Raw genomic sequence first — 16,865 nt, forward strand, 5'->3', positions numbered from 1 at the left:
AGTGACTTGTGAGCCCTGATACTGCAGGTTATATGTTAATAATAATTGGGCGGAGATTTTTTCAAACAATCCTGATTGAAGTCCCCGATGAGGATTTGAAAGGCATTGGGGTAGGCTGTTTCTTGTTTGCTGATGGTGCCACTCAATACCTTTAGTGCCTACTTAACATAGGCCTTTGGTGGTATGCATTCGGTGCAGGTGATGCTGACCCTGACAAGAAATTGAGACATGACCTCCATGAAGCTATCATGGATGCCAGGTGACAAAATTGAGTCCCAGACCATTCATCAGTTATCGCAGGGCTTAAATGCTATTGTTATTGTTGATGAGTGCCATCGAGTCATTGTCGACTCATGGCGATCCTTTGGATAGTGTAGTTGTCCATAGGGTTTTCGTGGCAAGATGCAGAAGTAGATTACCAGGCCTTTCTTCCGCACAGATACCACTGCTGCCCAGGTTGGAACCCAGCCAGATCTTGAACTCGGGACCATCGAACTGGAAGTCCAGTGTCAGCTGGCCCATATGCTATAATGGGTTAGAAGATGAAGTCAGGCAGAATCGCCAACAACAATGCAGCTCTTCCCAGTGAGCTTAACGCATTCAGTGCATACTTTGAACAGAAGAGGAAGGGAATGCATTCACACACCCTGCCAGCCTCCAGTGCATCAGAAATCCACAGTCACTGTTGCAGACCTAATATCATTCTTCAGAGGAGTCCATCCAGAGAAAGGCTGGGATATCTACCATCATGAAGTACTTTGAGAGGCTGGTCATGGCACACATTAACTCCAGCCTCAACCCACTGCAACTTGCCTACAGCCAAAACAGGTCTATGGCGGATACCATCGACCTGGTCCTACACTCATCTCTGGAGTGGAGCATCTGGGCAGCAAACACAGCTATGTTTGTCTATTGCTTATTGACAAGAGCTCTGCCTTCAATACTATGTTCAAGCAAAATACATCCAAACTCCTAAACTTGGGACTCGAACATCTCCCTTTTCAACTGGGTCCTTGACTTCCTGACCAACAGGTTGCAATCAGGGTGCAACTCCTCTGTCACAAATAATTGTAACACTGGCATCTCAGGAGGCTGCATCCTTGGCTCACTATCCTGCTCCCTGTACTCTCACCACTGCATGGGCTGCTCTAACTCCATCTCGAACCTGCAGATGATGCAAATGTCGTGGGCTGTGATACAAATAACAATGAGTCAGACTACAGGAAGGAGACGGAGAGTCTAGTGACATAGTTTCATAACAACATTCAATGTCAGCAAAACAAAAGAACTGGTCATTTGACTTCAGGAAGGGGCCAGTGCACATGCTGATGCTTACGTCAACAGTGCTGAGGTCGAGTGTTTTGAGAGCTTCAAATTCCTCGGAATGAACATCACCAGTAACCTGCCCTTGTCCAAACACATTGACACCATAACCAAGAAAGCTCTCCAGTGGCTCTGCTTCCTCAGGAAACTAAAGAAAAATACCTTGTCCCCATTGATCCTGACCAATTTTTATCAATGCACCACAGAATGCATCCTATATGGACGCATCACAGCTTAGTAAGGCAACTACTCTGATTGGAACTGCAAGAAACTGCAGAGTTGTGAACACAGCTCAACACATCATGGAAACCAGCCTCCCCGCAATGGACTCTGCCTGTGCTTTTCACTGCCTCGATAAAGCAGTCAGCATAACTGAAGACCCCGCCCGCCCTAGACGGTCTCTCTTCTCCCCTCTCCCAATGGACAAAAGAAAGTTTTGAGGTGCGTTTTTACCAACAATGGAAGCTGACATTCTATTTTTTCTTACAATATGTTCATTTTCCCCTTTAAATATAGAAAATATATTTGGAATTTACTCGTGCTTGCCACTATTTTGCCCCTTGTAAAAACTACCTGTCAGATAGTCAAACAGCTTTGAGCATTTAACCAAATGGGTTAATTTGATATATTCATCTTGGTGTGGGTTAAAGGGTCAGCATAACATCCTGGGCCGAAGGGCTTGTACTGTGCTGTACAGTTCTATGTTCTAATATAAAATGCATGTAATTGTAATTTTATTCAGCAAGTGTGTAATAATTAGAAATCAGAATTTCATAAAATGAGTAATATGTTTCAACTTCAGATTTTTAAGCATTTTTGTTTAATTAATGGATTAGTAGCCATCATGTGGTTCCTCTTGCAGATAAGTTTCAAATGTTTTGTTTTTAATTACAACTCTGGAGTACTCACACTCCGAGACCAGGAGGAACCACTTCCTGTGGAACAGATTTCAGTGGAGCAGGACTGTTCCTTGATGTGACTTAGGATCAGCAATTAACAGAAAATGGCACTGGCCCATTAGCAGAGAGAAGTCTCACCAGACAGGATCTGAGTAATTTTTTTCCAGGGTGGAGACATATGTGCAATAAAATCATTTCGTTCAAGATGAGAACAGTCCTGAGAAATGTACAGCAAACAAAATGACGAGCTTAATGGTGGATTGAAATCAGGAAGTTTCAGATTCAAGAAAGCGGCTTGTTATTGTAGTATATTAGAAGCTGTGATAATATTTTCAGAAGTTATGTGCTATTTGAATATTTCTCTTGAGATGCGAAAAATATCATGCTGATTCGGATTCAATTCATAAGTATAACAAAATACATTTCAAACTATAATTTACTACGGTTCTTTTCCAGTGTCATGCAGTTTTTCAGAAGTTAGAATAAAATGAAAGTGATGTTTGACAGATTGTGCCACGTATTTGTCACTGAGCTGAATTAGAACGAGAGGAACAGTCCATTCGACCTACCATGAATCAGCTGACTGTTAAACTGATCTAATCTAATATGATCTGCCTGCACACGATATATATTCCTCTTGCTTCTGTCTGTTCATGCATCTGTCTTAATGCTTTTGAAATGTTGCACAGTTGTATTTGTTTCTACCATCTCCCCTGGCAACACCTTCCAGGCATATATCACTCCCTATGTGAAAAAAAAACACTTGCCACACCAATCTCCTTTAATCATTCCTCCCTCTCACCTTAAACTTCTGCATATGGTATTTGATATTTACAAACCAGGGAAAGACATACTATCTCTCCTATCTGTGCCTCTCATTATTTTAGATATTTCTTTCAGGGCATCCCTTAGCTTCTGATGATGCCCCTGGGGAAAACAACGTAAGATTGTCCAGTTTCTTATGGATAATTCATTCCAATCCTGGTGAAAAATTTCTGCACCCTCGCCAAAACCTTATCATTGTGTGGAGACTAGAAGTCCACACACTACTCCAATGGGGCCCAAACAAAAGTTTATGCAGGCACATTTGACTTCCCAACTTTTATGTCCTGAACAATGAAGGAAAGCAAGCTATATGTCTTCTTTGCAAACCTATCCACTTGTATTGCCACCTTCAAGGAATTATAGTCTTGTACCACAAGATCCCGCTGTACATCAATGCTGCTAAGTGTCCTGCCACTTACTGTATATCTTCTTGCATTTGACCTCTCAAAACACTTCACCTCACACTGACCTGGATTAAGATCCATCTGCCATTTCTCTGCCCCTATCTCCAAATGATCTATATCCTGTTATACCCTTTTACAATCTTCCTCACTATTCACATCTCCAACAATTCTTAAGTCAACTTCAGATTTACTAATAAGCAAGGATTATGCTGGGTAACCCACAAGTGTCTCCATACTTCTGGCACCAACCTAACATGCCCACAACTTACTAAACCTAAAACAAGCACCTTTGTAATATGTGAGACAACTCAAACACCCGCAGGAAACACAGTCAGAGAAGAATGTACAGACTCCTTACATATAGCAGTGGGAATTGAACCCCAATCTTACAGCTGGCTCTGAAATAACATTACTGTAACCACCACACTTCTGTGCCTCTGGGAAACTAATATAGAATCGGATTGCAAGAGAGCTCTATATTTAAAATGCAATTGATGCTGCTAATCCTGCCCCCTTACAAAAAGCTTGCTTTAAAGATTCAGCCCAATGGATAGTAAACTCCCAGTCACACACTTTCAAAATGTATTTCCTTTTAAGAACCTAATTGAGAATACAGCTAACAACAGGCTGGCCATAGGTCGGCAATATTTAAATGAAGCACAAAGCCCAATATAATTGTATTATTTGAGTTGCAGGGATTGATTTTACTTTGAGACTTTTCTTAATGAACTTACACCTCAATGTCTTGTGAGAGACTATGAGTGTACGTTGGCTGTTACTCATATTGGCAACCACTGAATTGTGTTTGAACAGGAGGGTAATTTAAAGCTATGTAACAGCTTGATTTTTATTACGAATGGGACAGCAAACTGAATGTGTTTCAAATCATTTCCAATTAACCCCTTACCTGCCGCACGTGCCTCCATTTCTCTACGTTGCACTTTGTTGTGATGGACTTTTGGAGAGATGATTCTTGGAAAAGAGTGGCCCCACAAGTCCTTAGTTCACAAAGATTAATAAGTTACATCAATAAGCAGCTATTGCTTGTAGCCGAAATTGTTACATTTAGTTTGAGAGAATATAAATTGAGAATTTGCATTAAAATCCCTGAAAGTATCCTTAATAGTCTATTTATTTATCGAGAATATTATGCATAATAGGAAAATTCAAGATTTAATGCTTGATATGTTAATCTCATTTCAATTCACAGTAAGATTACTCAAATTAACATTAGATCTTTTTTGTTAGTGAGTGAGAAGGAAGTTGGTACTTCTGCTCTTGATTATATTTAAGTAGTAGAATATTCTATTAATACTCAAAGACAAAGTGAATGTATGAATAATGACTGCTTACCTAAACATCAAAAAGCAACTGGCAGCTGAGAAAACATATCCTGCTAACAATTTCATGCCTTAGGCAAGGGAGGGAAAGGGAGTAAACTGAGTAGATAAAAGTGTCAAGAAGGTAAACATCAAAAGAAACTTCTCCTCCAGCAAGAAAGAGTTATATAGCCTTCCAGTTGTTGACAGGATTAATGCAACTGGAGCAAAATCACACCAATCTTTTCATTCACTTTAATGACCAAAACTCCTGGAGTGGAGTCAAGAAATTGGTGTAATTTTGGAAACTATTATGAATTGGTGAATGTTTGATACCATGGCCTAAAAAATCCAGAATTGGTCTGGTTGCACTATATTTATGTAAAACGGTGAATTTTGGGCACCTGTTGGTTAGATAGTTGCAGTACTGGAAATTTTGATTTATTCAAAAGTTAATCTGATCCTCCTCTTCCCTCTAGGGTCTTGTGATAGTGGAGCATGCTACAATGAATTGCAAATAAACCTTGATCAGTTAGGGAGGAATGATAAATGGATTTCAACTTAGAGGAAAAGATGAGGTGATGCATTTTGGATATTTAAACGAGTGTAGGACCTAGACAGTGCATGGCAGGGTACAGACTAGGATGGTGAAACAGAGGGCCCTGTGAGTATAAGGACACAGTTCACCGAAGGTGGCCATGCAAGGAGGCAGGGGATGAAGACGGTCAGCATGCCGGCCTTCATCAGTCAGGGAATCAATTTTCAGAGTAGAGACATTATGTTGCAGTTATGTAAGTCATTGGTGAGGCTGCACTTGGATTATTGTGTACAGTTTAGGTCACCTGCTATAGGAAAGCCTTTGTCAAGCTGGAGGTAATGCAGAAGAGATTTAGACCATAACCATAAGACATAGGAGCAGAATTAGACCATTTGGCCCACCAAGTCTGCTCCACCATTCAATTATGACTGATGATTTTTACCCGTCCTTAACCCCATTCCCTGAAGATTTACAAGAATATTGCCTGGACTAGAAGGCCAGAGTTATAGGAAGACGTTGGCCATACTGGATCTTTATTCCCTGGAGTATAGGAGAATAAGTGGTAACCTCACTGAAGTTCATAAAATTGTGAGGGATATGAATGAGGTGAAATTTCATTGTATTTTCCCCAGGGTTGGAGAGTCCAAAACTAGAGGTCACTGATAGAAGATAAGTAGGGAGAGGTTTAAAGGAGACCTGAGAGGTAACCCTTTACATAGAAGGTAGTAAGTACCTAGAATGAGTTTCGAGAGGAAGTGGTCAAGGCAGGTACAACTGTATCATCTAAGAGGCACTTAGATAGAAACATGGGAGGGTTATAGGCCGAATATGGGCAGCTGGGACTGGCAGACAGGATGATATCATTAGCGAGGACCAGGAGAGCCAAAGAGAATTGTCTTACCCTGTGACTCTTCTCTTAATTCCTTTCTCAAAAATCAAGTAAAAAATGGACCAGATCTTCGATGGCAATGAATTCGCTTTCTTCCTGTTTATTATATGGAACACAAAAACTAATAATAATTTATTAAAAGGTAGATTTGTGCCAAAGAATTCAAAGAATTTTGGATCAGATGTTTTTGGTGAGTTCTGTAATTAGACTGATAGTCTCTCTATTTAATCACTGTCAGTCAGTGATATCCAACCAGCAAATAAGAGCAAGCTTTCCACTATAATGAAGTAACATTGTGTCCTTTATTAAAGAATGTTCCTTCTTGAGTTCATTATTAATATTTCTAACTTCGATAACAAAATTAAACAATGATTGACTTCTCATTTTTACTGTGGAATTCTTTCTTCATCCAGATGCCAATCTAAATTGCCAGTCCCAAAAGCAAGAACTTCAAGAGGAGATATTTGATCCAAAACAACAGATGAAAAAGGTAACAAAACACCCAAAATCTCTTTGTACGTTGAATATTGCAAGGAGCTTTTATACTTTGAACTTGCTACTATTTGTCATTGTTTCTACAAAGGAAATTTTGTGCACATGGTTAAGTTCGTGTTGAACAGATGGCAAAGAATAAATAAGTTGCCCAGCATTCCTCTAATCACAGTGCTCCCCAGTAAAATTCAGAAAACATGGTGAATATTCTGTGATTTTCTATCTGAAGGGACATAGGAACTATATTACTTTGGATGACACGTCTAATGTTTTATTTCAATATCAGATAACAGCAGTAATATTGACAACAAAAATTAAGATTCTTTAAAAAAATCCTTTGTCAAAGAGTAGTAGCTTGATTTGTGCTTTATGACAATAGACCCATCGGCTCTCTGCTTAGTGCAAACCTGGTAAGAGAGCAATGATTACTAAGCCTGTTCCTAACCCTTGAATCCTGTTGCCTTTTTTTTGTCTTTCAATACTCTTTTGAGTAGTCATATGAGGAAAGCAGTGGTGCCTTCCATTAAATATGTAGACTAGTCCTTATCCACTAGGATGAATTGTATGCCCAGGAAGGTCTGGAAAAGTTTAAAACCTCTGGCACTTTGTGAAGCTCACTGTCAGCATCCTCACCATCTTCCCATCAAACGTCTGATAATCCTACTTACTTTCACAGTTACTATGTTAGCATCAAGAGCTCCATTTACAAAGCTAAAGCCCCACCCCCACCCAGCACTTCAAATCTGCTTTCATCATCTACTGTACCTCTTTAAACAGTCCTTGAATTTGTTGTCACCTCCCATTAAAGCCTATCTTTCCCACTGCTGCATACTTGAATCTAGCATTCACTTCTTTACTCTTGCTTTAGTATTAAAACAACCCCTAGCAAAGCCACAAATGGCTCCCAAATGATAAGAAGCATATTATTTATTCTTTGGAACATAGGAGATTGAGGATGACCTTATAGAGGTAGATAAGATCACAAGGTGTATAGATTGGGTTAATGCACATAGTCTCTTCTCCTAGGGATGGGGAACTAAAAACTAAAGAGCATAGGTTTAAAATGAGAGGTGAAAGGTTTAAAAAGGACCCAAGGGTAAACTTCTTCATCTAGAGGGTGATATGTACATGGGATAAGCAGTCAGGGGAAGTGGTTGAGGCACTACAATAATAACATCTAGGAGATATTTGGTTAGCTTCATGGATAGCATGGATGAGGGACTTGGACTAAATGCTGGCAAATAGGATTAGCTAAGTGGGCACCATGGCCGGCATGAACATGTTGGGCTAAGGAACACATTTCTCTTCTGAACGCTTTATGACTGTATGCTATCATTCCTATTCTTTTTAATTACTTCTCATCATTTGAAAAGTGGGTAATCACATCGTCCTTTTCCAAAGATGCTGATAACTATCTAGCTGGAATCATAATCTTCTGATTCCTTTCTTGTTTGTATAGTCCTACGCAAAGAATCACATGTAATGCCTCCATAATAACATACAAGAACATAAGAACTAGGAGCAAGAGTAGGTCTGAGGGGTACCCAGACCTCTGAACCTAGTCCATAATTCATTAAGATCATTGCTGACCTACTGTACCAGTGGCATTTTCTACCATTATCTCTATTTTCCTTTGTACATTTAATAAACTCCCACAGTTCTCCAGCCAGAATAATTCCAAAAACTTACCATCATTAGAGTGAAGAAATGTTAGTCTTAAAAGCCCAAGCTGTTGCTCCAGGTCCTGGATTACTTAGTCAAGGGGCCAGCATCTGGCCTGTAAAACCCTTGAATGTTTCTTTTGTTTCAATGACATTTTCTCTCATTATTCATTATCAAGTTATTTCCCGTCAGTCTTACATTCTTGCACTCTCTCTGAGGCATTTATGTCTTTCTTTAATAAGGAAATCAAAATTGTCCACAAAGTATGTACTCTCAGGAAGGCCCATACAACAGAAATACATCTTTCTTCCTGCTCTGTGGGAATCCTCTCATTATAAAAGGCTTGCATGATATTTGTTCTCTTAATTGTTCACTGCTTCCGTGTGTTTCTTGCACACCCAGCTCCCATTCAACATCAGCACTACTTGATCTCTCAACATTAAACAAATATTTAGCTTTTCTATAATATACACTAAAGTTGACAGATTTTTAAATATTCTATTTTATCTGTCTTATCGCTCAGCTTAATTCCTTCAATCCTCTTTACATTTACAATCAAATTTACAATCTCGTCTTGTTTCATTTCATCAGTAAATTGTTGACGTAGTTTTTATGTCTGTGCTCTAACCTCTGTTGCATTTTAAATGTTTTCCCGAACTCCTCTTGTTGTCCTTCCGTAACATCATCCAATAATTCACCACCAGCTCATGAAAACTTCAGTATTTCTTGTCCATTGGAGCTGGAGGCCCAGGGATGGATTGCTCTGGGGTTAGAGGACGGTCTGGGTGTGTGGATAGGTGCGATGTAAGGGGCTTGTTTGGCCATTGTAGTTTTGTTGTCATTGCTTGTGCGTTCTGCTGAACTTTGTGGGCATGCTGTTGACACAAGAATATGTGGTGACATTTGCGGGCTAGGTTGTGTTGGTTGTCAATGCAAATGACGCATTTCACTATGTGTTTTGATGAACCTGTGATAAATAAATGAATCTGAATTTATAATTTGTAACATTCCTGGTCAGGTATGTAATATTAGACAGTAGGAATTTCTTCCCACCGTATCGAGAAAACAAAAAGTGTTGCCTTTGGCTCTCATCAGAAACCCATGTAAGGACCATACACATTAGTACATGCTACACTGACATCAGTATCATGGTTCAGATCAGATATGAAATTGTACTACTGTACCTTCACAAGGATGCAAACCATCTCTTCTGAAATGTACAGCCCAACAGTTAGTCATCAATTAATATTGCTAAAATCACTTAACTGGCATTACCAAATTGTTACTTGCAGGATTCCTTTGTGCATAAATCATTCACCACACCTTACTTACTACTTGGCACAGGAAAATATTGAGTGCAGTCATTGGATTCGTTTAATTTTAATGCCAACTGATCACTCAATATCTTTGAATTTTATTATTTCAGGGATGGATTGTAAGAGTGAACTATGACTTCCACGGCCAAACATCAAAGTGAGTTTACAGAAAACTTACTTACTACTTCAATGTAATTATGTGATCATTGTTGTGAAGTGCCGAACATTTTCCTGTCACTCGCTGTATCAAAAAATATAAACTCCAGATTTCCACTCTTTCCTCTTTCAATTTTTTATAAACAAGATTTCAATCAATATTATAACTTGCTTTGACATAAGATAACGTAATGTACAGATGTTATCATCTAAACATAGTAATATTTATATAGAATTGCCTTGTGTTGTTAATATGCTAAATACCAACATGTGTTTCTCCAAAAAAAGTTTAACAAAAATAGTCTATAATTCCAGTTTGGTGGATATTTAATAAAAATCTGTATGTATCTTTTACTGTATCTAAAAACATAAGTAGCATATCTTCTTCTTGGGTTTGAATAAGCAATTTCTAATTTTTGATGTATAATAAACTGTCAGTAAAACTGCTTGAACTGCTTCAGTTCTTCACCATGATGTTTTGCAAAATGCAAATCACAAAAGCTTTGCTCCCATTGAAAGTTGAAACTTAACAACATTAAAATGGAGCTGATTATAAAAACAAAGAGAACTTTATTCACCATATTCAATTGGTAAACATATTAATAGAATGGAAAAGAACGTGTTATTGTATTACAAGACAATGTGCAAGGTTGCCTTTTGTGGATCCCAATATCCTGCTCTGATACTAAATGGCCAGACCATTCTTAATAATGATGCTATGATAATTGACTGTCATTATTTAACTGGGCCAGAAATAATAGCTAACTATGGCAGCTAACATAGAACATAGATCATAGATTAGTACAGCACAGTACAGACCCTTAGGCCCACAATGTTGTGCCCACCCTCAAACCCTGCCTCCCATATAAGCCCCCACCTTAGATTCCTCCATATACCTGTCTAGTAGCCTCTTAAACTTCACTAGTGTATCTGCCTCCACCACTGACTCAGGCAGTGCATTCCACGCACCAACCACTCTCTGAGTAAAAAACCTTCCTCTAATATCCCCCTTAAATTTCCCATCCCTTACCTTAAAGCCGTGTCCTCTTGTATTGAGCAGTGGCGCCCTGGGGAAGAGGCACTAGCTATCCACTCTATCTATTCCTCTTATTATCTTGTACACCTCTATCATGTCTCCTCTCATTCTCCTTCTCTCCAAAGAGTAAAGCCCTAGCTCCCTTAATCTCTGATCATAATGCATACTTTCTAAACCAGTCAGCATCCTGGTAAATCTCCTCTGTACCCTTTCCAATGCTTCCACATCCTTCCTATAGTGAGGTGACCAGAACTGGACACAATACTCCAAGTGTGGCCTAACCAGAGTTTTATAGAGCTGCATCATTACATCGCGACTCTTAAACTCTATCCCTTGACTTATGAAAGCTAACACCCCATAAGCTTTCTTAACTACCCTATCCACCTGTGAGGCAACTTTCAGGGACCTGTGGACATGTACCCCGAGATCCCTCTGCTCCTCCACACTACCAAGTATCCTGCCATTTACTTTGTACTCTGCCTTGGAGTTTGTCCTTCCAAAGTGTACCACCTCACACTTCTCCGGGTTGAACTCCATCTGCCACTTCTCAGCCCACTTCTGCATCCTATCAATGTCTCTCTGCAATCTTTGACAATCCTCTACACTATCTCCAACACCACCAACCTTTGTGTCGTCTGCAAACTTGCCAACCCACCCTTCTACCCACACATCCAGGTCGTTAATAAAAATCACGAAAAGTAGAGGTCCCAGAACAGATCCTTGTGGGACACCAGTAGTCACAATCCTCCAATCTGAATGTACTCCCTCCACCACCACCCTCTGCCTTCTGCAGGCAAGCCAATTCTGAACCCACCTGGCCAATCTTCCCAGGATCCCATGTCTTCTAACTTTCTGAATAAGCCTACCGTGTGGAACCTTGTCAAATGCCTTACTAAAATCCATATAGATCACATCCACTGCACTATCCTCATCTATATGCCTGGTCACCTCCTCAAAGAAATCTATCAGGCTTGTTAGACACGATCTGCCCTTCACAAAGCCATGCTGACTGTCCCTGATCAGACCATGATTCTCTAAATTCCTATAGATCCTATCTCTAAGAATCTTTTCCAACAGCTTTCCCACCACAGACGTAAGGCTCACTGGTCTATAATTACCCGGACTATCCCTACTACCTTTTTTGAACAAGGGAACAACATTCGCATCCCTCCAATCCTCCGGTACCATTCCTGTGGACAACGAGGACATAAAGATCCTAGCCAGAGGCTAACTAAGCTATGTTCTCAGCTTTACTGACTGTCAAAGCTACCAATGACATCGAATGCATCAGGACGTTTTGGTGTTTTGAAATTATTGGATCGATAAACAAGGTTAAACATAAGTATTAAACATAATTTTTTTTAAAAAGAAACGAATTCAAAAGCTGATATTTTCAATTATTTTTAATTTATTTATAAACACAAGAAATCCTGCAGATGCTGGAAACCCAGAACAAAACACATAAAGTGCTAGAAGAACTCAGCAAGTCAGGCAGAATCTACGGGAGAAGAATGAACAGCTGATGTAGACGATTCAGACCAAGACCACTGATAAAGGGGTCAAAACATTGACAGTGTATTTCTTTCAATAAACGCTGCTTGACTTGCTAAGTTCCTCCACTATTTTGTGTATGCTGTGTTTTATTTATTTATCCTTGTCCCTTATTCATATCCCATTCAAATGAAGAGGTTTACAGTTCTGTGATTAAGTCTAAACTGACTTAAATTCGAAGGGTGGACTCAGATTGTTAAAGAGTTCCATACCCCCACTACCGGACTGCATGAGGAGTCCACGCAGGAGTTTTCTTAGGAAGTTCATGATGCCAGCAGTTTGATGCAAAACTACCAGCAAATGATGGCTTGGGAATTAGTTAAGAAGTTTAGAATATGGTAAGAATTACTGAAGTAGTAAAATCAGAAATGTTTTCTAGGTGCAAATTGCATTTTGAATGTTTATTAGATCAAACTCTTGTTGAAACTGAAATGTAATTACACAAATTGGAGATAACTCTTTGATACAAGTCCCATCCTTACATTTTGACAGTCAGGGGATTCACCCAATAATCTGTTAGCAAATTCATGGGGATAATATATATTTGGGAGAGACAGATTGCTATCTGCACAGAATGATGCAAGGCAGTTTTGAGTGTATAAATGGAACAAAGCCTGTAAACAAGAATTCCCAGAACACAAAATATTAAAGGTTATGAGTTGATGTTTATCCAATATAAGTAAATATCATGTACACAAGTATGCTATACCAACACATGTAGAGTCCAAAGTTCATAAAATATATTAGATGAGCATAACTGTAATCCAGCCAAGACTTTAAATGACATGAATAAAGTTAAAACATGCAATTCTGTAAATGTACTGCAATGAAGAGCTTTCATTGATATTCCTTGTTTTGAATAATGCAGCAGAAGTTGTTGAGAAATGAACAAAATAACTTTAGTATCAACTGTATTCAACCACGAAAATAAGACTCCACAGAAATTATCCATTAGCATTACTTTCCATGAACTTTGTTCAAATCTAATGGAAAGAAAATATCTTTCTATGAGGTGACTAATAAAAGTTCCTACCTAAAATAGCTACAGGCATTTCAAAGCCTGCCATCATGGATAATGTGCCTCCCACATAACATTGCTTATAAACTGTGGTTTTGGCCTTCCATTAAATGCACCAGTTATCTGAAATAAAAGTATTCAATTTGTATTTTTTGCATTTGAATGTAATTCATATAAATATTCCAAAATGGTACACCAGCTTTTCATATTATAGAAGGTTTATTAAAATTGTCTCAGTCTGTAATTATTGGCAACCACATCTGAAAACCTATCTATAATGGATGGATTCTTTTGATGTGGTAATATGATAATGTTAAAAGTTCAGTTGCAAGACCAAATGAAACTTAATAATATCTCTACAGAGAATTGCCTGTCAAAAAGGGAGACATCGTCTTCATCCACAGACAGAGGGATAACAACTGGTATGAAGGCGAATGCAATGGAAACAGAGGCTTGCTCCCAATTTGCTATGTTGAGGTTGGAGAAAACTTAATTGGTTCATTCTGCACTGAATGTAAAGTTTAAAAACAAGCTTTATTCCTAATTTCAACTTTCTTCTTTTGTCAGCCGACTTCTGAGCTTCAACCACAGAAAGATACAATCGAAGAACTAGCAATTGCCAAATTCAGATTTAATGCATTAACAAACATAGAGTTACCACTTGAAAAGGTAAAGTGCCCTTGTTGATCAGCTCATAATAAGAATAATTTTATAAAGTATTAATATGGAGCAAAGGTTAGAATAAATAAAATGATATCATTTGGATGATTAAATGAAAGAAAATTACCTATTGTTGTACTTATTTGCCTATCGTCATTGGAAGCCATTCATACTCTGGACAAATGCACTCTGTGGGTACTTTACTAGATACAGGAATGGAACCCAATATGTTCTTCTGCTGCTGTAGTGCATCCACTTCAAGGTTTGACATGTTGTGCATTCTTTGCACAACACTGTTGTAAAGCGTTGTCATTTGAGCAGACCTTCCTGTCAGCTTGAACCAGGCTGCTCATTCTCCTCTAACCTCTCTCATTAACAAGGAATCTTCACCCACAGAACAGCTGCTCAGTGGATGCTTTTTGTTTTCCACACCTTTCTCTGTAAACTCTGGAGACCGATGGGTGTGAAAATCCCAGGGGATCAGCAGTTGGGGCTCCCAGGGGACTGTCTTTTCTCCCTTTCTCTTCACCATTTACACCTCGGACTTTAACTACTGCACAGAGTCTTGTCATCTTCAGAAGTTTTCGGATGACTCTGCCATATTTGGATGCATCAGCAAGGGAGATGAGGCTGAGTACAGGGCTACAGTAGGAAACTTTGTCACATGGTGTGAGCAGAATTATCTGCAGCTTAATGTGAAAAAGACTAAGGAGCTGGTGGTAGACCTGAGGAGAGCTAAGGTACCGGTGACCCCTGTTTCCATCCAGGGGGTCAGTGTGGACATGGTGGAGGATTACAAATACCTGGGGATACGAATTGATAATAAACTGGACTGGTCAAAGAACACTGAGGCTGTCTGCAAGAAGGGTCAGAGCCGTCTCTATTTCCTGAGGAGACTGAGGTCCTTTAACATCTGCCGGATGATGCTGAGGATGTTCTATGAGTCTTTGGTGGCCAGTGCGATCATGTTTGCTGTTGTGAGCTGGGGCAGCAGGCTGAGGGTAGCAGACACCAACAGAATCGACAAGCTCATTCATAAGGCCAGTGATGTTGTGGAGATGGAACTGGGCTCTCTGATGGTGGTGTCTGAAAAGAGGATGCTGTCTAATTTGCATGCCATCTTGGTCAATGTCTCCCATCCACTACATAATGTACTGGGTGGACTGGGTAGGCACAGGAGTACATTCAGCCAGAGACTCATTCCACCGAGATGCAGCACAGAGCGTCATAGGAAGTCATTCCTGCCTGTGGCCATCAAACTTTACAACTCCACCCTCAGAGGGTCAGACACCCTGAGCCGATAGGCTGGTCCTGGACTTGTTTCATAGTTTACTGGCATAATTTACATATTACTATTCAATTATTTATTACTATTTTTCTATTACTATTCTATTACTATTTATTATTTCCATGACTATTACTGTTTACTATTTACTAATAGTAATATTACTATTACTATTTCTATTACTATTTATTATTTACAATGCAACTGTAACGAAAACCAATTTGCCCCGGGATCAATAAAGTATGACTATGACTAGTTTCTGAGATCTGAGAGCCACCCCATCTGGCACGGTCAAAGTCTCTTTGATCACATTTCTTTCCCATTCTGATGTTTGAACTGAACAACAATTGAACCTCTTGACCATGTCTGCATGCTTTTAGTCACTGAGTTGTTGCCACGTGATTGGCTGATTAGATATTTGCATTAACAAGCAGGCTTACATACTTACTTAATAATGTGCCTACTGAGTGTACTTAATAGCCATTTTTAGAAAATCAGTGCAGAGCAGAGAGGTTCTTCAGAAAATGATATTGCATCCATCCATGAAAAAAATTCAAATTTTAGACCATGAATGTCTCGTAGTCACGTTACTCAACAAATACTATAGAAAATGGAACTTCAAATTACATCATCAATATTTCACTTTTAATCAATTTTTAAAAGTCTGGAATCAATAAAAAGTAGTCTGTAAACTATCCTATCACCACAGAAACCCAGCTCGTGCTAATACCTTTTAGTAAAAGAAATCTGCCAATCATTTCCGGTTTGGCCTACAGGTGACCTTTGCATTCTTAAATTAACAATGGTTTCCCATGCAGAATTCTACATGTCAGATCTGTGGCAAAATGTTGTTATAAGATGTCAATTTAAACTTCTTTTAAATGCTGCATTGTACTATATTCTAGCTACATTTCCTTGCTCAGCCAAATATTTTTTCCCAAGATAGTTGAGCATTGGCTTCGGCTATTCAGTTACTTTTGTGAATACATCAGGTCGTAGAAACATTTTTTTTTTGATGCAAGTCAGATACTAATGCTTTAATCTTCACTATTAGCCTTTCTATTACTCACTGATATTAGTAAAATTACTTTCATTTGTTTCTTTAGAATATTAACAATTATGCTTTTTCAGCTATCTTGTCAACCTACTTCACACATAACTGTGGAGAATCTGGACAATATGGTTTTGTTTATAAATGTTAGAGGTAGAGATACAACTTGATAGAAGTATATAAATTTGAGAGACATAGATAGAGTATATAGCCAAAGTGTGTCTTTTTTCTGCTCACAATTGAAATGTCAAATATTAGAACATACTTTTAATGCTAGACTTTTCTATATTCTGTTTATGTTTTAATCCCAGATTAAGACCTCAAGGCTTCATTCACCCCAACATCCATCATTTTCCTGCATGTGATGATATCATCGACTGCACAGTTTATTTTAAATAGCTAATGCCAAAAATTGGTCATTATGTCAGAACCTGCAGCCTA

At 38.8% G+C, this 16,865-nt stretch overlaps 1 protein-coding gene across 5 annotated transcripts in view; it reads left to right on the plus strand.

Annotated features, from left to right (window-relative positions):
* The window catches only part of LOC134349225 (uncharacterized), a 155,789-nt gene that overhangs the window by 95,089 nt on the left and 43,835 nt on the right, over positions 1–16,865 (plus strand). For all 5 annotated transcript variants that reach the window (XM_063053236.1, XM_063053233.1, XM_063053232.1 and 2 more), the window contains 4 exons: positions 6,611–6,687; positions 9,778–9,824; positions 13,791–13,905; positions 13,996–14,097. In XM_063053236.1, coding sequence (XP_062909306.1) covers positions 6,611–6,687; positions 9,778–9,824; positions 13,791–13,905; positions 13,996–14,097 — 341 coding nt within the window. The remainder of the gene's footprint in view (positions 1–6,610; positions 6,688–9,777; positions 9,825–13,790; positions 13,906–13,995; positions 14,098–16,865) is intronic.

This window comes from Mobula hypostoma, chromosome 7 (assembly GCF_963921235.1).
Source record: "Mobula hypostoma chromosome 7, sMobHyp1.1, whole genome shotgun sequence".
Taxonomy (NCBI): Eukaryota; Metazoa; Chordata; class Chondrichthyes; order Myliobatiformes; family Myliobatidae; genus Mobula; species Mobula hypostoma.